At 35.0% G+C, this 23,249-nt stretch overlaps 1 protein-coding gene across 7 annotated transcripts in view; it reads right to left on the bottom strand.

The window, feature by feature from the left end:
• The window catches only part of PPFIA2 (PPFI scaffold protein A2), a 355,092-nt gene that overhangs the window by 65,834 nt on the left and 266,009 nt on the right, over nt 1–23,249 (bottom strand). For all 7 annotated transcript variants that reach the window (XM_075747755.1, XM_075747763.1, XM_075747806.1 and 4 more), the window contains 4 exons: nt 19,331–19,447; nt 5,099–5,320; nt 2,721–2,867; nt 742–876 (listed from right to left, as the gene is read on the bottom strand). In XM_075747755.1, coding sequence (XP_075603870.1) covers nt 742–876; nt 2,721–2,867; nt 5,099–5,320; nt 19,331–19,447 — 621 coding nt within the window. The remainder of the gene's footprint in view (nt 1–741; nt 877–2,720; nt 2,868–5,098; nt 5,321–19,330; nt 19,448–23,249) is intronic.

Raw genomic sequence — 23,249 nt, forward strand, 5'->3', positions numbered from 1 at the left:
GTCTTTATGAAGCTGATAATACCTGGGCTGTAGTACTAACTACGTGCACATCTGAAAGTATTAGAGGCCAAATATGAAAACCACACTGCTGAAAATTTATTTTTATCTTCTTATTTTTTCTGCAAGAAAGCTGCCATTTAATAAATTCATCAGAAAAAAACCCAGTTTGAAGTCCTCTCAGGGTTTCACAGTTGTTTTTGCAAATAGGTGATACAAAGACTCATTCAAAACAAACCTTGTAAGTATGTACTGCAAGTTGTCTTCATTTGTGTTGTACAAATGATCCCAGCTGCCCTTCAGATATGATTTTATAGCACTTATTGGAATGAAAATAATTCTTGTTTCATATACATGGTGTATGAAAACGTCCAGAAGAACTAAGTATGTTTAGGAATGGGACTTCCCCTCTCCCCTTAAATTAGAAACCCTTACACAGTAAAATGAATCCTCCTCCCTGGATAAGTAATGCTGACATGTTAGAAATATATGACTCCTTTATCAATATAGTCTAGGCTAACTTTCATATAACTACTTTTCCTATTACCAAAATCCTAAGAATTACAAAACACGTCATTGAGACCATTCCTGGTTAAACTTGTGGCACATATTTATCGGGAAATGTTTCCTCCTTTCACATCAGCTTGACACTACTTTTGTTTTGTCCTTGAGGTGAGGAATCAGGACGGAAATCAGCGTTAAACAGTGGGGCTTCTGCAGTGAACCTATTTCTCAGGGTAGTACCTTAGTCAGAGCTGCAATTCTCTGAGCCAGCTCAGCCTCCACTTCGGGTAAGGTTTCAGCCTTCCTCATCGTCTGCTGCAGCTTCTGCTCAGCCAGCTCCAGACGCTCTTGCAGCTGTCTGTTTTTGTCTTCCAACTGAAGGCCAAAGATAGATAAACAGGTATAAAAAATAAAATCGGAATTAGATTTTCCTTCAATTTCTTAGACATCAGGGAAGCGATCAAAACTCACTACGTAAGCATAGATACTCCACAACCTGGGAGAGCTCAGTGAAAGGTATTAACTCAAGCACGGAACTGTGTAGGCTGCCAGTCTCACTGATGATGAGTGATTTGAGGCTCAAGAATCACGTGAAGGTGAAGAAAAGGAGTTGTAAAATGGTACTAATGAAGATGAACCAAAAGCTCCTCTGATCAATGTGCTGTTTATCTGAGCAAAATAAAAGTATTAGTTCTAGTAAAATGAGAATTTTCTAAATGGAAATATTGAACCCATATCACAGAAAAGTTTATGTATGAGCTAAAATGGGACAGAAGGACAATTCCAAAATGATAGAATTCTCAGCAAAGTTTATTCATAAATTGCCAAATGCAATTTTCTGAACAAATGCCAATCATATATCAGGAAATGTTAAAACTGACAATTGTTGCCCAACTAATTCATTCATGATCATATCCTGGTTGCTACTTGCTTAAGTTTACAGTTATATTTTTCATTGTGAACCTACAATTAAGTCTCATTTTACAGCAGTGAAACTGATTAATCTGTGATAACCATTAAAGAGAAACAGGAAAACTTTTGATAACTGCAGTATTTTCCTGCCTACTGACATGCACCACATGATTAAGAAGTTTTTCACAGCTTGACAAGTGTTTCCTGCTCTCCCATTCATTCCAGGTAATAGAAGACATAATGAAAAAGGCGTGTGCTTTTAGATTCTTTTTTAATCCTTCAAAAGCATGAAAAGGTAGGCTTTACACATCGCAATGCTGCAAAGCAGCTTTAAGTCCGCCTGTATATATTCTAAGCCTAGTTCTATTGCTCACTGCTTTGAGTGGGAGACCTCTGCAGCACGGCATGACTTACATTGGCAGCAATAAAAACTCGAAGGACAGATGAAGGTACCTTACTTTTCCATTGTTGGGTACTTTTTTTTTCCCCGGCTAACAATTGAAGATACCTCTTAAAATAGCCAAAGGAAGCTGGCAGAAGCCGGAGAGTCTGAGTCCTGATGCTTTAATTTCCTTGAAGAGGTAGTCACGTGTATATATATATACACACACATACAGAGGGATGTGTGCATGTGTATGTAAATGTATCTGCATACAATCATAGAAGCAGACATTATCAGATCATACAGGCTTATTTCCCATATAGCATTTTATATTGTTTGAAGACACGATAGGTGAAAAGAAATACAGAATTCTGATACTAAGGCTGAGGACCAATTTCATCTTTTATGATTTGAATGATATTCATTTTATGTTAGCTTTCAGTTTACATTGTATTCTTGAAGTTACATACCATTTTTTTTCTGTTCACGTGACGCTTCAGCTCTTGGAATCACCGTGGAAACAAAGTACCATGAGAGAAAACTGCACAATCATGTTTTACTCTTTTAGAAAAGATATTCAAAGATCATTCAGCTTTAAAAATAAAATTCAGAAAATTGTTACAGAAGAAGCAAAGATAATCCTTTACTTTGGGGATATGATGATGTTAATTTATGCAATATACTATTAGAAAACACAGCTGTTTTACAGTGTTGAACATACACATTGCTTTGGTATTCACAGTTGTAGTAGGTGACATGAAGTTTAGAGATGCTGAACAACTTGGGGTTTTTTGGATTAACTGATCTGTTGATTAAAAATGAACAGATTAACCTAATGGCAACCTCCTACAGTAGATCTGCCCCCTTTCTTGCATTAATTTTCATTGTGTATGAAGAAATCAACTGACTAATGCAGATACTGCACCTGACGTAGGATGGCTTCCTTGTTTGCCAGTTCGTTTTCCAGCTTATCGTTCATGTCATGTATGGAGGTGGATTCTCTCTGTGCACTGAGGTAGCGCTTCTCCAGCGTAGTTATTCTTTCTTCCATATCTTCCTTTTGTGCCATTGCCTAATGTGACAAAAACCCCATCAAGAACCATGCAATTAAAATGTTACATAATTTTCTATCAGTTTAATTTTAATGCTAACAGTACACAGGGATGTAAGATGTGCTCAGCAGTAATTTTTCTGTTTTAAAGAGAATTTATTTCCTTTGGGATTTCTTGTAATATGATATTTAAAGTGTTAGCTGTTGAGTAGAGCAAACAGAAACAATCCTCACCTTTTGTATATTTTTCTAATTTCTATATTTTCAATGCAAAAAACCAGCAAAGGCAGCTCACCTTTACATGTTTGCTTCTTAAACAACAGTGGGCTTGATTAGAAAACAGAAAGACTGCTATAGTTACGTAATAATAGAAAACATAGTGCAGTGATGTGGGGAAAAAAAATGTATATGCACATTGCTACTCTCATTCCTAGGTCCTGCTAAAATTTTCTGCTGAAGGACATGTAGCAAACAGCAGGTGACATGTCCTGAAATTTCAGGAAAACAAGTGTCCACAATGCTGGATAGATAACAGAACCGTAACATATGGGTATGTGATCCATATCCGTTACAGATAAGGATTTCTTTAAAATCTTGAGCTGTATCTGTTCATGTATTACAAGCCGGCCTCACTAAATTCAATAGCTGTAATTCAGATAGATTATTCATTAGTATGTCTATTACATTGTTTATTTATCTTCAATCAATTTTAGGAAAGCAGAAAATTGTATTAGTTTTAAACTAGTTTTAAACTCTTGAGAAGACTTACATGTTGCCACATAATCCTTTACAATGAAAGTATTTACTGATGAGCATGTCTTGCTGTTTGCATTATATTACATTGTGAAAGCAGTGTTGAAGTAAGTGAGATTATTTTTCAAGTAAGACACAATGAATGTATAAATTGATCCAAATAGCTAGTCCTAAAGTGGACCATATCCAGGTGATCCTTCTGCATATTGCTGGGAAAAAGACCACCATAAAAATAGTAATTATGTATGTAATTCATTTTACAAAAAACCACACAGAAAAAAAATCCAATAATTTATCCAAGTTACATAATACTAAACTACCCTTCTTGTTGTCAGGTATTTAATTTTCTGGTTTGGGAAGACTATCTTTTGTGGCTGTATGAAATAATGAAGACAGGCACTTCCACCTTTACAAATAACTTTCACAGCAGATTTTGCGCTGATATTTGGTGGCCACTCTGCTTAGGAATTGAAGGGCTGAAAGCAAGCGACCTGTTGCTGGTGTAATGTGGTATTTAAGGGAGAAGGAGCAAGTGGCAATCAAGTGTCCGTGGAACAGTAATATTTGTCAACAGATAAATGAGAGCGGTGGTATTAGAGCCCCCTAGTGATATAATGTAGCAGTGGTGGAAAAGGAAGAACATATCAGTACAAACTATTTTCTGTAACTGGATAAGAATGACACAATACTTAAAAAAGAGGCAGAGTACAAAGATGTGAAGATGCTTTGAGGCTGTCAGACATCAGAAGTTCTGAAGGAACATTTTTTTCCAGAAAACTAGAAATAACAGGTTAAATATATAGATACATATGCATATATACACACACACACACATAAATCCATATGAAATACTGTTATAGGAAGCAGTGTAACAGAAAGATAACTACTCTAATTTCAAAATACTAAAATAAATTCCAGGAGCCAACCATCCACACATATTGAGAACATCCACATAAGAGAAGATACTCTGGAGAGTACAAAGGAGCACCACAAATTTAAGAAGAGGAAAAAAAAGGAAAATTGAATTATATTTCCACTTATTGAGAGAAGGGAATAGCATATTATAACAGGAGAAATGAAATTACCACACATGAGTAAATATTATAATTGATTATATAAATCACACCATTTTATAGAACAGCCCAGGAGTTTTAAAAATGTACTTTAGACTACCTACATGACCAGCATCTCTATTTATCAGAGTTCATCTCAAAAACTTGAAATGGCTGAAAAATGGCACTCTAGTAACGCTGAAACACAAAGGTGTTGGCCTTCCTCCTATTAGAGTTGCGCATATACAGATGCACTTTTATGAACACAGTTTTATGAAGAGATTTCTAGTACTATTTCTTACAGTAAACTTTGCGTTTCCTATGTACAAGGGCCTTCATCAGTGCTCAGCTTTTGCTTTCCTGTACTCATTGGCTTCTATCAGTTTTTATTGGGTATCACAGGAACAGCAATCAAGAAATAGGAGGTGAGTCTGGTGAACTCCTTACCTCTCTAATGTCTCTCTGATATTTACTGTTCATTTCTTCCGTTTTAATGAGCTCTTTTCTGGCAGTCTCTGCTTCCTGCTCTACCTCTCCCACTCGGGAAGACAGTGCAGCCAAACGCTCCTTCATTTGTGCCATTTCGTAGTTTTGCTTTTCCAGTAGTTCCTGAAGTTCAACAACTTGACTGGCCTCATCGTTTGAGTCTATGGAGCCATTTGATAGGCGCTGTTTACAGAGAAGTGACATTATTCATTAATTATCTTGTAATGTGGACTCTAAAGAATTTCTAAAACAAAGATAATTTTAAAAATTAAAAAAGCAACTAGGAAGAGAAAAAAAAAACACAATAATTTTCATGATTGATAAGACAGGTGTAGTTATGAAAAAAATTGCAAAAGATTAGTATTCATTCATATCAAGGGATTCCAGAAGGTAACATCACATAGAGAAGTAAACGTTTGCATTAAGAGCAGAATACTATACCAAAATAGCTTTAGTTTGACATTGTAACTATTCAAGTACAAATTGCAACAATACTACTCCTAAAAAGCACGAAACTTCATGCATACATCTTAGCTAAACTTACACAGCATTTAAACTTCATCATAGTCTATTTAATTTGCAAAATAGGCCATGCTGCTGACAGGAAGTAACACTAATAAATCACAAATTCACTACACCGGAAAGTCTGGTCAACATACTAGTAAGGTCTACATTAGAAGCAAGTTCTGCTGAAGTAATTTGTGTGCTGCTGAAAGCCCTGGTATGAATATAGTTATAAAGAAAAAAATAATAAATCCAGAGTCCAGAATTCACATTGCATTTGGAATATGATCTCAGGAATATGATTTATAGTGCAAATAAATGATTTTAGGAAAAAAGTGCATTCACTAGCAGGACTTGCTGGCATTGCCTCATTATAATAGTCACACTAACCTTTTCCAGCATAGGCTAAGCAATGGTTTCATACAAATTCAATTATCTCATGTCAAAAAAGCAGGCAAAAAGAACAAGCAAAACCAAAATGATTTGATTTTGACCTATAACATGAAAAAAAATAAAACCAAAGTAGTCTAACCTGTCATGAACTTTCTTGATTAGGTGCAACTTTATTGGTTAAATTTATATGATGCAGTATCGGGACAAAGTATTTCACTGTAACTGTCATTTTAAATAAGTTATGGATCTCAAAGAGCATCACACAGGAACAATAGTCCTAAAAGGCACTTGTCCTTCAGATGGTAGGGTGTACAGCAATGTATATATGGAGTATTTCTAGCAAGATCTGAAAGAAAACCAAGCTTGCTTTCATTAGCACTTATAAAAGCATAGTATGCTTTGGGTTGGAAGGGACCTCAAAGACCATCTAGTTTCACCCCCCCCTGCCATGGGCAGGGCCACCCTCCACTAGACCAGGTTGCCCAAAGCCCCATCCAACCTGGCCTTGAACACTTCCAGGGATGGGGCATCCACAGCCTCTCTGGGCAACCTGTTCCAGTGCCTCACCATCCTCACAGTGAAGAATTTCTTCCTAATTTCTAATCTAAATCTACCCTCCTTCAGCTTAAGGCCATTACCCCTTGTCCTGTCACTACTTGCCCTTGTAAACAGTCCCTCACCAGCTTTCCTGTAGGCCCCTTTCAGCTACTGGAAGGCTGCTCTAAGGGCTCCCCGGAGCCTTCTCTTCTCCAGGCTGAAAATAATACTTCTGTATTATTATTGTCAAAATATTTTTATACAGAAATCTTCTAGCAAATTCAAAGAACATTGCTTAATGGCTTTAACAACATTCTTTCCCTAATCAGCCATAAAATGAACCCAGATCAAGACCACCTGCCCCTCTGTGGATCATTGAATAAAATTCTTTTACTCTAAAAATTCATTACATCAAATAACTCAGTTCCAAAATTGCTTTCTTTATACTTGTTAATTATATTATCTTGACATTTTATGTTAGCTGCTGAGCCATCAATGATCTACATTCAAAACACCATGGTAAAATGACAACAGCAATTTAAATACTTATTTACACTCAGTTTGTTGTTCGGAAAGTGTTCAGTTAGTCTACTTGAATCACAGTCCCATTAATATGCAGCAATCACATATGTAAACAAAATAGTACTCAAACAGGATAAAACTTTCTGATTGTCATACTTTATTCCATTCTGCAAATTTGAGATAAATTTTGTATCTTTGCTAATTATAATCTGTTTTACAGTTTTAATCTCATATAGCAATTTTAGCAATTGTCACAGACGAACAAATTTTACCCTGCATTGAATTTGCCCCACAATTCTCTGAGTAGTCATCCAGGAATTGCTGCAAGGTAGCTGAAGCACTAAGGAAAATCTTCTCAAAAGATCATGCACGAAAGGAGTTCCAAAGTAGACACAAGCCAAATACCAAATCTGAAAAGCACTAAAGGGCATGTGATCATGTACCTCATGTAATATAAGCCACGGTTATTTTGAAACGGCAAGCTGTGATATCTAGGAGTATGTTCACTAGCAGAGAAATATTTTCGTTTCATTAATATAAGTTTTTCCTTAAGATATTAATAACACAAACACATATAAATTAAATGCAAAAGATTTTTTTTTTCTACTAATTTACTTAATATCTGAGATTTCTGGAAAGACAAATAAAAATGTATTTAGAATTAATCTCTCACCACTAGACAAATGCTGTGATGGCAAATTATGCATGTATATATTTTGATTTACATACATAAACTTCCCTCATAATTCTTTCATGAACTCTTTGTAAAAGCTGCTTTAATTTTACTCATAGTCCACTTTTGCTTTACATTATTCTTGTATTCATATATCGAGCCGTCTTGTATTCAAAATTTCCAACTTACCAATTAAAATATTTAAAAATAAAAGACAGCTTAAAATTTGGTATTTTAAGAATTTTGAAGCATACTTTAAAAGCTTACTTAGGAATTTTAACAGACATTTTGTCACTTTTATGCCTTTCTATTATTTTATGCTATATCGATCATATGGGTACATCATATAGAATAATGACTCCAAAAGATCACAGGTAGAAAGTTATGAAGCATTAATTCAAGGAGCAACTGACATAACATTCCTCTGGTTCTCAGGAGGGTTTTTACCAACAGTTTTTTGGTCATGCTTTCTCCTCTCTTCCAAACAAAAAAAGCTTGAACAAGAATGTGAAAATATGCTATGCTGGTAGAAGCAAAAGACATCTTGTAGATGACACTGATTCAAATGCATTTTCTCAATTAGTGAAAGGAGTAGGAACCTCCCATGCCCCAGGGGAATTCCCTACGGAATAAGCTAGGGATGGAACTGCAGCATTTTCTCTATTACAGGTTTTGTGAAGAATGTCCATGTCTCTCATCTTTCTATTTATTTATTTATCTATTTATTAATTATCTGGCTGATTTTTTTTTTTTTTTTTAATCTAGTTGAATTTTTTGTGCTGAAATATTTCCTGGTACTCAGTTTCCTGTTGATGATGTAATGCACTAATCACAATCCATTTGTAAATAAACAATCAGTTGAATGTTTATAATAATGAAATCTCAGTTTTGAATAGATCTCTGTCAATTATTACCTGAAGCTCTAAGGGAAATCTTGTCAAAAGATCATGCACAAAAAGAGTTTCAAAGTAGAAATTCTTAACTGTCATATCCCTACACTGCCCAAAATCCCCAATATATGCAAGAAATATTGTGTCAAATTAGTACAGAGAGGAGGGAAAAAGAAAGTACTGGAAGTAAGCTGAAACAATTGGGAAATCTTTAAAGGAGGGCAGGAACATTAAAGCAAACTTTCTAACTGGTTGAAACATTCTAGCAGAGAAAATGAAAAATGTACATGGCTCGCAGATCTGGCTGACAAGTTGGTCTTTCAGATAAGGCCATCAAGAAATTTCATGATGCTGTCTATCAAATGTGGTCATGCAAGAGCTACATATGAACACATTCCTTAATTTAAATAATTTCACATAAAAGTATCTACTAGCAATGGTTATTTTTCCTTGGAAAAAAATCCCAAACATGGCCACAGCTCATATGCTCCCAAGGCTTTGCTTATTTTTACGAACAAGTTTATCCAATAAAATATAGTCCATCTGTTTCTGTCACATTTACTTATTTAGATCACAATGCTGCAGAAATGGTATCATCATATATTCTTGACTTCATCTTTTTTTTTGCTTTCTACAGACACCACAGGTACACACAGCCTGCTACACACACCATAAGGGTCTCTGCCCCCTCCCAAAGGTTTCTCAACCAGATGAGAAATCTGGTTGGCCTCAGCCTGAAAGACCTAATACAACCTCAGATGTCTTCGCTTGAGCTAGTTCAGAGCAAACAAAGTTAAATGAGCAACTCCATCTGTACCCAGCAACGTAGGACTTGCTTTCCTCATCACTGGGAATGAGGGAAAGAGCAACGGCAAGAGGAAGGCCTGCTGTGGGCTTTTGGAAGGGCTTTTTTTGTGATATATCACCACATTCCAGATAAATAACTGAGAAATCACAGTCCATACTAAGGGTTTCAGAGATACTCTTACTTCATAAAGAAAGCTTTTACACTCACCCAAATATAGCAAAACGAGCTAGCAGGAGAAACAGAAAGGAGATGAAATAATCATCAGGTAAATCTGATGACAGTGATGGTATTAACTACAACAGAGGTGGTATACCACAAAGGAAATCAAAGTTCAAAAAATATCCTGTAGGATCCAGTGCCATAAAGGGCAATACAGATTAAACAAGAAATGTCTAGGGGAAAAAAGTCTTTGAATTGCTTATGGTCTGTGGAAATGGAGGAGGGAAATAAATGTTCATGTTCCCTACCGCTGAACAGTATGAAAAGGAAACCAACATCCCTGGTATCAGATTTTCTTTCTTTCAAGATCCAAAAAGCACAGCAGTAAGGCAATCTGCTGCTTGTATAGGAGTGTCAGCAGGGAGAAGGACAGCAAATTGAAGCATTACACATAACAATAAATCCCCCCTAGATCATTGCTTCTCTCCCCTATTCTCTCTGCCATGAAATAATAATAGGAAATCCAGCTGCAGACTGGTTTACTAGTAAAAACCAAGAACAATGCTAAAAGGAACACCAGGAGAAAGTGTAGAACAAGATTAACCCAGAATATTGTAGCCTCTGTTAATCCATTCAATATTGCCCTTTCAATTAAGCCATAGTAATAATACTGAAGGCAAACTGAGTGGAGGTACACGTCAGTTAAAAAAAAAAAAAAAAAAAAAAAAAGAGTAAGGACACCAGACTACAACAGTTAGCAAAGAAATTGTAAAATTGTCCCACGGTATTGACTGCAAAGTACTTCTCCACTTTATTTTGTAGAAAGAACCTTACAGTCAACTACCTAAGTGGCAAAATACACACAGATCTAATTTTATAAAGGCAAAGCCCAAGAACAGTAAAAAGCACATCCAGGTAATATTTTCTCTCCAGTTGTAAAACATGTGGCACAGATATATTTGGTCTAAATACTATCAATCAGTAATTAATTACATATTTTGTGCTAGAATTTAACCTCAGAGAGTGGTGAGAAGGAAAAAAAAAGAATATCTCATGGGGCTACCTCTGAACAGTTAGCGGTGGCGATAGGATTCATTTACCTGAATGAACTCCTCCTCATCAAGGCCTCTCAGTTTGTGGTAATACGAGCGCAGGTGATTCACATGATGCATGTGTGCATAAGCATTTCCATGCCTGAGGACTAAATTAAGCTCTGTAGAACAGGTACCTTTCAATAACTTAAAGTAATCTTAAAATTCAGAAGTATTTTAGAATTCCTAGAACAAACCACTATTTTTATGATGTAAGCACAGGGGGCTTTTTTGGGTGTATTTTGGTTTTGTTTGTGGGGGTTTTTTAACCTTAAAAGTGTGTGCCTTATGTCTACTCTTTACTAAGACACTCTAAATTCTTTTTCAAAGGAGCACTGGCAAGTTCATTGCACCATAAATCCCTAGTGTCAAAACTGAAGTCCTCACCATGTTCTCAAGTGAGTATAATGTCATTGTGGTTTTCGAGAGTTCATGCTGAACCAATTTCTCTCAGGTTCTCCTCCTAATGTTCAAGGCAATGATCTGTGGTAGTTAGGCTGGCTACCTTCGCCAAATAGCATAACTCAGAGGACTTCTGACACTACGCTACACTAGAGTTATGTCAGAACTGAGTTATTTTAAAAAACGTGAAAACTTTTGTTAAAAACACCCTTTTGACTATACATATTTTTCTTGACATGCAACGTAAAGTCTAAATTAAAATGGCTTTTCAAAGGTCTGCATAAAGTTCTATTTACTAACTATGTGAAGGTTCATTTGCCTATATAAATACTGTAAATACATGTAAGCAAAGAACACAAGTTTATGCAAGTCCTCTCTGAATCTTATAACATGCCAAGTCATGGCACTCATTGTGACTGGACTCCAGGATATCCCTCTTTCACTCTCTGTTATTCTAGGATGGCATCTCAACTTAAAGAAACATCACTGACTCATTTGATTTTGTGAGACTTCACCCTTCATCTTCTACTAAGGCAGGTGCCAGCTGTTGCTCTATAAAATATGGATGTATTTGGTCAGTTGCTCTGACTTTTGGTCAGTCAACTGCTGATACGGCAGCTGAGATATGAAAGCTTTCCTGTACTTTGTATGCAATATACAGAATTTTGATGGTATAAATCACTGAAGAAATAGTTTGGAAACACAACATGATCAGCAGTAGTACCAATTTTAAAACCTAAGTTATGTTTAGACTCTCTTTGAACCAAGATAATTCCTACAAATAATACAAATAATACATACAACATGAAGAAGAGTAGGAAAGAAATGCCATATAAAGTTTAAAAGCTTTAAAAACAGGTATTTTGTTTCTTTTGTTTGATAGGGCTTTTTTGTTTTGTTTTGAAGCTTTTAAAACAGTTAGGCGGACAAATTGGAAAGTGTTGCCCGAAATCCCAGAAAAAAAAAAAAAAAAAAAAAAGATTATTTTTAGCTCTGTAGTGATGGAGATGTTCCTTCTGACTTAGAAAGGCTGGCCATGAAGGCCAGATCATCAGGGGAGAGACAGAAATACTGTATATTTTCTCAGGTCAAATAAACTTGTCTGAATTCTGTAGTATAGAAATACTAAAAAGGAAGAAAAATAATCACCAAAGGAAGCTAAATTATACACGTTACTTGACTTTATGAAAGAGTAAAATTAAATGCTACATAGAGTAACATTTACTGATACTGTTTGAGATGTAAGAATAAATTAGTAACAAGTTACCAGAAGACACTCTTTACTACAGTGTAGAGTTCCTCCACCCCTATTCCATTCAAATGCCTCATGTAAAAGGTTTACAGGAAAGTAAATGATATTACCACAGATACATAGCTATGCGATAGCCCAATCACAAGTGACAATTAAACAAGTAAAAACAGTATGATGATCACCCATATAATTAGCACACAAAGCAGAATGTGAAAAGTTATAAAAAAAATAATAACATTACACCTAAGCTGTCACAGTCACTTCTAAATGGTTGGTTTGAAGGCTATGCTACTTCTCTAGGCTGTTCCACATCTTTTGGTCTGTGTCAGGCAGTAGTCTCATAGTCAGCAACCTGGTCTAGTGGAGGGTGTCCCTGCCCATGGCAGGGGGGTTGGGACTACATGATCTTTGAGGTCCCTTCCAACCCAAACCATTCTACGATTCTGTGATTAGAGGTGTCCTCTTTAGTTACTCTGAATTTTCTCCAAGCTCTAATCAACTATCAAAGCCCACATTCTTTCAGCTGATGTATTTCTTCCCCACCACAATACTGATGTAAAAATTGCTTTCTCCAGCACTTTGCTCTCTAAACATCCTCACTTTCTTGCTCTTTCTACCAAGCCATCAAAAGGCTCCAGCTTTTATTACTGCTTTAAAGATCTAGAATATCTCTGCTTCCTGATCAGCTTTCAGCTTTTATTCTTCTTTCTGATGCCTGTAATCATCTGTCACACTTTACTCATTTTGCAAAATGGGGTAGAGTAAAAAAAAAAAAAAAAAAGGTTTACTTGATGGGTGGGTATTTCTCTTCCTGTTGCTCTTCTCTTCCAGAATGTCTGCCTATTTTTCTTTTACACTATTACAAGAGTTTCTGAGATCTTACACAGGAGAAAGAGAAATCAGCTCCTGCTTATTTATTATAAGGGCTAGTTAGCTGCCCAAACCAAATTATACATGCAAACCCTATCTGCCTTGACTAACTCCTTTTTCTTAGTAGTCTCACTAGCCTACTATTAGAAATGACTGGCCTGGCAAGTCCTTGCAGTAAATCATTCAGCAAAAGTCAGTCAGCCAATGCTGTCAGCTAGCACAGTGCTTGATGTGTAAAATTCCCCTGCAAAGGTAATGAGACTTTTAAAGCAGTGCCTTAACAGGCTTGACATATAGAAGTGTATAGGGGTTCCTATTAGGTGAAAAGGAAAAGAAGTTTTTATGACTGAAAGACAAACTAATTTAAATGAAACAGACCTAAAGCCAATTTCTGGGAAAATTACAGATCTGAGAAGCCTATTGATTTATCATGTAAATAATGCATAACTAATACAGCTTTTCAGTATAGTAAAATCCTCATGCTATAGTGTTGAGTACTAAGAATTCATAGTCATACAGATATACTCAACTATTAAGCAGAACAGTACTTACAGAATATTTGCCTAGACTCTTTCAGAGAAAATATTGCATACTCTCCCAGACTTACTCCTTAGACTCATGAAGACTATCCATTTTTCCTCTCACTCTGAAAACTCCTCACCTCCCCAGGTGTGTCAATCTTCATTAAGTCCCCCTCAGCACATGCTTCTTTAATTAGCTTTATCAATATTAATCCAGAAAGAGATGATTAGAAAGCCAGAAAGATATCTGCGCTGCTTGGAAACAAACTCATCATCTGGTTATCAAATGTATTTTGTGTCTGAAGTGTGTTATTTCTCTAGTCCAGAATGTGAATGCTTTGGGGCAAGGATCATGTCTCCCACTATTTTTTATACATCATATATTCTGACTGCACTCAGTAAACAGCAAACCAAAAAGTCCTTACAGCAAACTTTCTCTAAGCTACTAACATGTCTTTGATGGATCCTTACTAAGTCCTTTCTTAAACTGGTGCTTCTGATGAGGGCTCCACATATCCTGCCTTCACTCCATTCTCTGCCATTCCCCTATGCTGCCAGTTAAAAGGAAAGATTTTTTAATCTATTAATTCAAAAAAAAAGGAGCACATGTGATATAAATTAATAAGTAAAAACTGAAACAGAAGGTTTTCTTCTGCAGTTTTCTACTGACCACAGAAAGTGATCAAAAAATCCAAAAACAGTCAAGTCCAAAAATGGAACAGGTTCTCATGAATCACTGCTCTGAAAGTGATCTGTTACTTTTATTATATTATTTCATTTTAATTTTATTTGATCTGCACTCTGAGGATTTTAGTCCACTGTGTTTGCTTTGGCAAAACAGCTTTTACTCCTACAGGATACAATATCTATAATTGCTGTCAATGTTTTAACAGATTTTAGTATTTATAAACTACTGCCATTTGATTAAATTATTGGAATATGTTAGTGTTATGAGTAAGAAGAAAACGTGATTCTTAAATAAGCTGAATGTGAACTGCCCGAGGTACATTATGTTTAATATATGTAAAAAGTAATTATATACAGCTCTGAGTTCCTCATGAAATGTACCATTATTTATTTAGGAGAAAAATGTCTTTGTTGCACCAGAACTATCGGACTGTTTTACCTGGCATACGTATCTGTTTCCACATGCCTAAAATGTCCTAGTTTATCATTCTGTGGGGAAAGGAACAACTATGCTGCTAAAACTGCCCTTACTATGGGTAGGACCAGGGTGGTATACTTGTTATAAAAAGTTGGTAAAAACACAAAACTAGAATGAGTTTTAATGGTACGGTTATGTATCTTGGAATAAGGAAGAGTTCCCTTATTAGCAGGTTTTTGATATCATAGTGACATATGAAATATTAAAAAAAAATAAAGGCACCAAATAAGGACAAATAGGCTTTGTATTTTACTAGTGTTTACAAGTTGCAGCTACAAATGTCAGCGATCAAGTTTAAAAACAGAAACAGTGTGCTGCCAAGGAGAAACATCCTGATTTACGCTGCACTTAAATGCTTAGCTTTCATGTCTTCGGTGTAACAGAAGTCCATGCTCAAGTGCTTTGCCAAACAGGAATCCTCCTTTGCATACAAGGCATCTTTGAGGATAAAAATAGTCATTCCCCAGGCCAAGTCTTCTCTGATAAAACTCTCTTAACTTCAGAAGAATTATAGCAATGATTTGTTATGTGTTTGAATTAAAAGATGTGGCATGGAACTTACTGTGGAGTATTCTCCAGTATGGGCCAGAAATAGGCGATGAATTTTGAACCATCAAGGAAAGAGATCATTGTAAGTGAAGGAGATCCTTTAATGGTGGACGTTTAAGGTATACAAACAAAAAATGTTTTCCAAAGCGACTTCAATTCTTCCCAATTTGCATATGAGCATTTCTGAAAGCATTCCATTTTATTGAATAATTACATTTCCATAGCTCTTATGAAGCTGAAATAAGTATCGGCATGAAATAATGACTTTATTTGCAAACAAAATACTTTTTCTCGGGATCTTATATTTGGGGGTCCAGCAAACACCACTTCAAAGGGACACAGTTTATAGCAAGAAATGAGAGCACACCATGCCTCCTATCAGGATCTGAGACTCATTCCTATTTCTTGCTTCAGTTACTCATGGTAGACAGTGCATGACATTCAGCCACGGTTCACCATCCCAATTTGTCTTTAAATGTACTAACTACTATTTTAGTAAGGAAAATCTTATATTTGGGGTATCTTGACAAATTATCCTTCAAACTTTGTGGAAAAATATTTCCTTCCTCCAGTCTGACCGTGACCATTGATTGGATATAGATGAAAATTACTGATAGCTCAAAATGGCAAATAAAAGTAGAGACATTGGATTCCTCAAGTAACTAAATCATTACTTCATACACTTACAAAGGCTTTTATATTGCTTTTTGATAAAACCAGAATGAATCATACTGACTTAAAATTACACAGGAAACAGCACAATGGGTTGTAAGTTAGATGGGCAAATAATCTGATGTTGGTCTTTGATATGTACAATTTTTATTTTTTTTTCAAACCAAAATATTGGCATTTGTATAGACATTTGTCTGAAAAAAAGAAAAAAAAAAGAATGATGAAGTGAAGTTCCATAAAAATACATCTGGGTTTTATACTGGTAGTGTAGAATCTCTTTTTCTCTCTTTCTAGATATGTTTATTTTGCTCATAATATGAATTATAAGGCTATTCAAAGTGACTTCAGATAGGACTGGAAAAAATGTTTCCGATATAATACTACACATAACAAAATAGAACTTTGAAAAAAAATCTTGCACAGGAATAATCCCAAATATTTGTTTTGATGGATTTTCTCTAAAACATCTCACAGTTTGGAACTGAGAAGAAGTGCTACATTAACTGTATCATTGGTATGCCATAATATCTTTATTTTCTTTATCCTTTGAAATTTTTCTTACAGATTTAAATAATATGATTTCATTATTTTACATTAAAAAAAATTACACTGATACATGGCAAAATGGCTATGTCTGGGGTTTTGCATGTTCTTGGATCACTCTACACACTCAATAACTGTTTCTCATATTTATTACTTGTCTTTGTTTCATTAGTTTTATCATCAGAATATTTTTTTCTCTGCTTTCTCTATTTTAAAATTCCTCTTAGCCTTCACACATAAGAATTGGCCATGTAGTTGTCAATGAGAAGGACATATGCCTTGCTTTATTATCTCATAAAACTGCTTTTGTAGTCAGAGTTCTGTAGCAATTACTGAATATATTACCACCTTTATTGGGATTTAATATACTACTGTTGGAAGCCTTGGTGCTTCAATCGGAGGACAGTGCTTGTGAATATAGAATTTAAAATGGTCCTCTGGCTGGCCTGTAATACAGAATCATAGAGCTAGCCACCTAGCTCACCACCTTCTGAGCACTGTATCCTGTCTCAAATGTAGGTTATTTCTCCTAAAAAATCCTTAAAAGTTTCCAATTCTCAAGACTCCTTGACTGATTCCCTTTATATCTGAAGCTACATTTTATATATTTGAAGATAATAATTCTGTGCCCATTAGTCTTTTCCTCTCTAGGCTTTCAGCCTACATTTTGAAAATTCTTCTCACAGGTTACATTCTCTAGGTTTCTGACTGTTTTTATTGCTATCTCCTGAATTCTTCTCAAGATGGTCTACTTCTCTTCTCAAGTGTGGGACCCAAAGCTGGGTACAAGACCTCAGCTGAAGCCTTACCAGTGCTGAGGAAGGTTCAGGAACATTTCACATCCTGCAGGTTCTCGTTCTGTTTAGCTGTCCTATCACGGCATTTGCCTTTATACTGCTGGTCCATGATATTTTTATCATCCCCATTAATCCCCAGATCCACCTCTGCAGAATTATTACAAGCCTGTTTCCCATATTATATAGGGAACCTTGACCTCTTGTATTATAAGAGGGTGCAAACCATTATGTTATAGCTTATTGTTCTCCATGCCCACTGCTGAAGTTGAAGGAATATTTTCTAAATGAATGCTTAGAGTCTGGGCTTAAACTGAGGTATTTTACAAAGTGGAGACTTCACAAACTAAGGAGGAATTGATGGCGGGCACTAAAGTAATAGCAGAAAGGGAGAGAGCAGCTGGCGCAGAGATTGTGAATTAGAGCGCACTGGTTGATCTGGTGTCAATATTGCCTCTTGTTAACTTCTTATCTAGTATGCTTTCATTACTATAAGGAGCAAAAATTAGTAAGCACAAGACTTTAATTCAGCTTAACAAGATCAACTTAAATTGTTCTATGAAGCATATAAGTTTTCTGCACATAATATTCTAGAAACACTTCATATAAAATGATAATAATGTCTTTTCATTCCCCTTTCACTAATTTTTAAATATGAAGATTTCTTAAAGGACAGATATTCTTATTTCCACTTAGTTCTGCTTATAAGTAATGAGCCCAATGGCTCAAAGCAGAAGACAGCTTGCAAAGAAAGTGGAAAAAGTGATTTTTAGCTGAGCAGTGTGATTGTATTTAAAAGCACAAGCGAGTGGGATGTTCACTGTTTTAACAAAATTTCACAGATATGTCAAAGAGTAAGATTTTGCATGGAACAGGAAAGTAGCTGAACAGTATTTACTGTTATGTTTCTCAACCACATAGATTACTCAAAGAAAAATACACACAGAAAATAAACCACAAAACATGCAAAATTAATGCTTGCAGTGCAAGTGAGTCCTTGTAAATTGGATTGCCTATAAAATAAATAAGTAATGACAAGTGTTATTTTTTAGAAATATGATTTATGCCACTGTTCATCACATGCCATTAGACATAACTGCACAATTAGAGATCCAAGCAGCAACTCTACTCATTTCAGCTGTCTGCCAAATGCTATGTTATGCTTGCACTTCAATTTAATAACTGTAAAGCAAGAGAGGAAGATAAGCAACTTGTTTTTCATCAGTCTGGAAAACTGAGACTTGGAAGAAAACCTTGTTTCTAAAGATTTTTTTTTTTTCTCTTTCAGCCTTAAGCAGCAAATATTTAGCCTAAATTCTACATACCTATTTCATATTGAACGAGTGCTAAATAAGTAAAATGCTTTTCACTTTTCTCTGTATGAACACAGATGAATTTGAACAGTATCTATAGGTAGCACAGAGGAAAATTACTTTTTCTAGCTTTTAGGTCTCTGTCCTCCCCTTAAAGACTATTTTGGCAGCAGATTTTGAATATTTACCCCTTTGCATGTAAATGCCACTACACCCTGCTCTTCTGTATGTGACATACAGAGGATCACTCAGCAGGATATAGCATCCTTAACTGTAGCATTACATAAAAAATTCCAAGAAAAGTTTCTTATAAGCTGTGGGTCTAATTCAATACCGTATCAAAAAGCAAGGACCTGCCCATTTGCATTTCCTTTCCATTTAAACAAGCTCATTTTTTTGATTCTACTTTCAGTAGGCAGACAGTATTCTAAAGGGAAGTCCCAGAAATTATTCACATTACAAAAATCTTACACACGAGAAATATGATTATTTCTCATATTGATTGTGTGATCCAATGAAAACTAACATTTTATACCTTTTCATGAACCTTTTGCCCTGGCTCCATTCCTTCAATGTGCTCTGATTCGGCAGGCCCTTCACCAGCTGCCATTTTCCTTTGAATGTGTGCGTTTTGTTCACGCAAAGCTACAATCTGCAAAAGAAAGAAAATAAGCGGTCAACATACCTTAGAAACCCAAAATCTACTGAGCAGGCAATTTATTAAATCTATTAACATTTCAACCCTATATTGGCCATTTCTGGCATTTGCAAAATTATGTCTCTACATGGAGAGAGGTTTAAAACACAAACATATTAATAATGACTAAAGGCTGTTAAGGATACAAAGAAACCTATAAATAACAGGATAGCTGACATTGTCTTGTTTTATCTTCTATCCTTTGTGCTTGGGTACTTCTTAGCTTGAAAGATGAAAGAGCTTTTAGGCACCAATTTTGTAACACTGCAAGACCAAGACTTGTTCCTTCATGGAGAACACAATGGATGCCAAACTGGCCTTACAGGAAAACAATGCCAACAGGCTAGGAATTAAAAACAAGTGATGTAAAGCAAAGTTTAAGTAAGTGATTTAAAGCAAAAGTAGTAACCGCAACATACATTTTAAGGGTTTTTTTGTGAAGAGAAATATGTATATAAAAGTCCTCTACTGTGATATTCATTGACTATTTTAGTGCATATACAAGTGGGTTTTATTGCATTCAAAATACTGTTTTATTTATTGGTAGTGCTATTAAAAATCCTATGCAGCTACTGGAAAATAAGCTGCTTTCTCTCCGACTTTGTATCTTACTCTCAGACAATACACAGGATGGAAAGATTCAGGTCCTGAAATATTTTTTACATGGTATACTATGGTAAGTTGAAAGATCTGGCTACTATAAAACTTATTTATTTTGATAAATTGCACAGTTAGATCTCTCTGTAATGTTCTGCTTTCATGATAAAATCATAATAAATGATTTACTGAATGGCTAACTTTGTGTATTAAACACAGTAGAACACTGGTAGGATGTACAGATGCCATTTTTGGAATGCTGGTGTAAATCTTAAGGCTTCTATCTCTGTATTGTGTCTGCATAAATCCCGACTCAGAAACACCCTAAAACACTGTCCTGTCCTAGAATACAAAAGCATGGGGTAAGTGGGAAGATTTAAGGCAGTACTACCTGGTAGGAGTGTACAGCAGCCATGATTTTGTGGGACATTTAGTTTAATTTAATTTAATTTCATTTAATTTCATTTACATTAAAATATATTTACTTTGATCTGAATAATTTGGTTTGAAAAAGAGTTTTTTTCAAATGTGTATTTTAACTTATGCTTAAATTCTGATTGTAAAGACCATTTGAATCAGCTCTGACCAGCATTTGAGATCTCAGGGACACACCAATTGAAACAACTCTTCCTTAATATAAATGTTGAAAACTGTTGTGATATGAGTCAGACTGATTTACTGCTCACTAAATTCCAAGTTACAGCCCTTGTAGAACTCGTGTGACTCCCACTGATTTCAGTACCAAGACTGAGACTTGAGGGCAACATTTCACCCAGAGCAATTATGGGAAAATATAAGAGTGGGAATTAAAACCGTCTGAGACACTCAGTGTCTTTGGGGTTGTACAAATACACCAATCTTTAAAATGTTTTGCTTAAATAAGAGAATTAACTCTGTCTTAAATAACAGAAAAAGGTCTTTATAATCTCATTAGCACAGATTCCCTTTTTACACAGTAATCGGCAATTTAAATTTTTTTTTTTTTTTTCTTCTGAATAGCTTCACTCAGGTCTGTTTCTTTACGGTTCAAATTGTTCTCAAATCTAAACTAAAGAAATTATGGTTCCCAGCAAGCAAAATTACCTATCAATTAGTGATAAAAGTGACTTTCAGGTAGATTAAGAGAGATATACTTCAATGTATATATTATAAAATCATGATTTATGGAGAGTAATTATAGGTTATGTGAAAGAAACATAAAATCACAGGATATGTTAACTAGCAGCCAACGATAGATCTGGATTTTCATATGATAATCTTTCAATGCTCCATTAAAATACAGACTTCACTATGCCTTCATTTTGAGTTATCATCTGTGTCTAACACAAATCCTTAATTGTCCTTTATCACAATAAGAATATTCTATAGACAGTACTGCAAAATTTTATAATTTCATCACATATTCCACAGCAGTTTATTTTTTTAGCCTCTGCTGGTCTTTAGCAATCCTAGGATCATCACTTTCTAAACAAAATAAATAAATAATAATCACATAAAATTAATTTATCCCTTCAAAGTGAAAGGCAACTAAACCAATACAATATTGTGTATCATTATTTTGGGGGATTCAATTGAGTTTTGAATGTTTGGGAACAATTTCTTTGCCAAAAATCCATCATTGTTAAAGCTTATTGTGTCAGTGGTTTTATTACTGTAATGAATGCAGAGTAACTATATACAGGAACAACATGGAGTCTGAAGTCTGGCACATCTTAAAAGTTTCAACTCTAGGGTAGCTGTCAGATAACAGGTCTAAGCTGTGAAGAACCACACAGCTAACTTGCTCTCATACTTGTTCTCTCTTCTTGATTTAATGAATAAATTAAGGCAGAATTAATGCTCCTAAGGAAGCATGCAAACTCTCCTGTGTCTTACAAATAAACATGAATTTTTACTTTTTGGTTTGTTGAAGCAAAAGGTTTTTAACTGCTATCACACTCATGTTTATTACTTATTTTTTATTTAACTTGAACTTTCAATAATGTGCAAATTATTGCAAACTTGCTAATTTAATCACTGAACAATTTCTGTAACTTTCAACACAGATAGCGAAAACACGCCTGAATGGATGATGGTGATGAAATAGGTGAAGGTGAAGACACAAACAACTAAATATTTTTCCTAGGTAGTCTCTGAGTCTTCTTAAAATTCTAATGATCATTACAACAGCAGACAGTGGTAATAGCACAGATCTAGGTAAGAAAATGACTGTTCAATATAGATAAAACTCAGTAATATTACTTTTGAGAAATACCTATTTCTTATATTGATGCTTTTATGTTTATGATATCCAACTTAATGTATTTACCACAAAACATGTCTACAGACGGCTTTCTAAGTACCTACATACTCTTTAACACTCTAAGGTAATAATTCTTGATATAATTATTAATGTTTTCATGCTATTAATGTTTTCATGCTATTAATGTTTTCAAAAGTTCTCTTTTGAAAAAGTAAGGGATAACATTATTGAGGATGAAGTCATATCTGCTAAAACCAAAACAAAATAAAAAAAATTAAAGACAGATTAATAGAAAATAAATGCGCATAAATATCATTGTTGTATTTTCCATTGTTGTACCCCAAACTGGACAATCAGCCTAAACATTTAAGTCCAAATAATACCCGCCAAAATATGATCAAGTATAGCACAGATTTTTTTCATTATCACCTTCTGAGTGTGGACCTCAAATGATTAGATTCCTTTTCTAAATTGCTATCAATCACAGACATTCTTTTCCTATTTAGCATACTTGTCAAGATTTGACCTGGACCACAGCAACACTTTTGAACATGACTCTAACCTGAAGTGAGTGTAAAATTGCAGAGATGCTAGTCTCTCCATAGTTAACTCTAAAGATAGCTTCCTATCGCAAGTCTAAATTTGGCTCCCTGCTAACTTTGCCAAGCTCAGTCAGTTTTTTGATTGAGAAAAATGAAACAGTTGTGAATTTAAGAAGATTAAAATGGTATTACTTTTCTAGTTATACCTTTCTAACTTTTATAGCTTAAGTCCATAAAAATATCCTGTAACTAAAAACCCTGCTCCTATAGCTTGTTTTCTTCTCATGCACATGTTGGTCTTCAACATTCTTCTCACTTTTGTATTCAGTTTCTGTGACTGACAAGGGACAATTTTTTAACACTGAAACTTTTAAGA

The sequence above is a fragment of the Balearica regulorum genome, chromosome 1, assembly GCF_011004875.1.
Source record: "Balearica regulorum gibbericeps isolate bBalReg1 chromosome 1, bBalReg1.pri, whole genome shotgun sequence".
NCBI lineage: Eukaryota > Metazoa > Chordata > Aves > Gruiformes > Gruidae > Balearica > Balearica regulorum.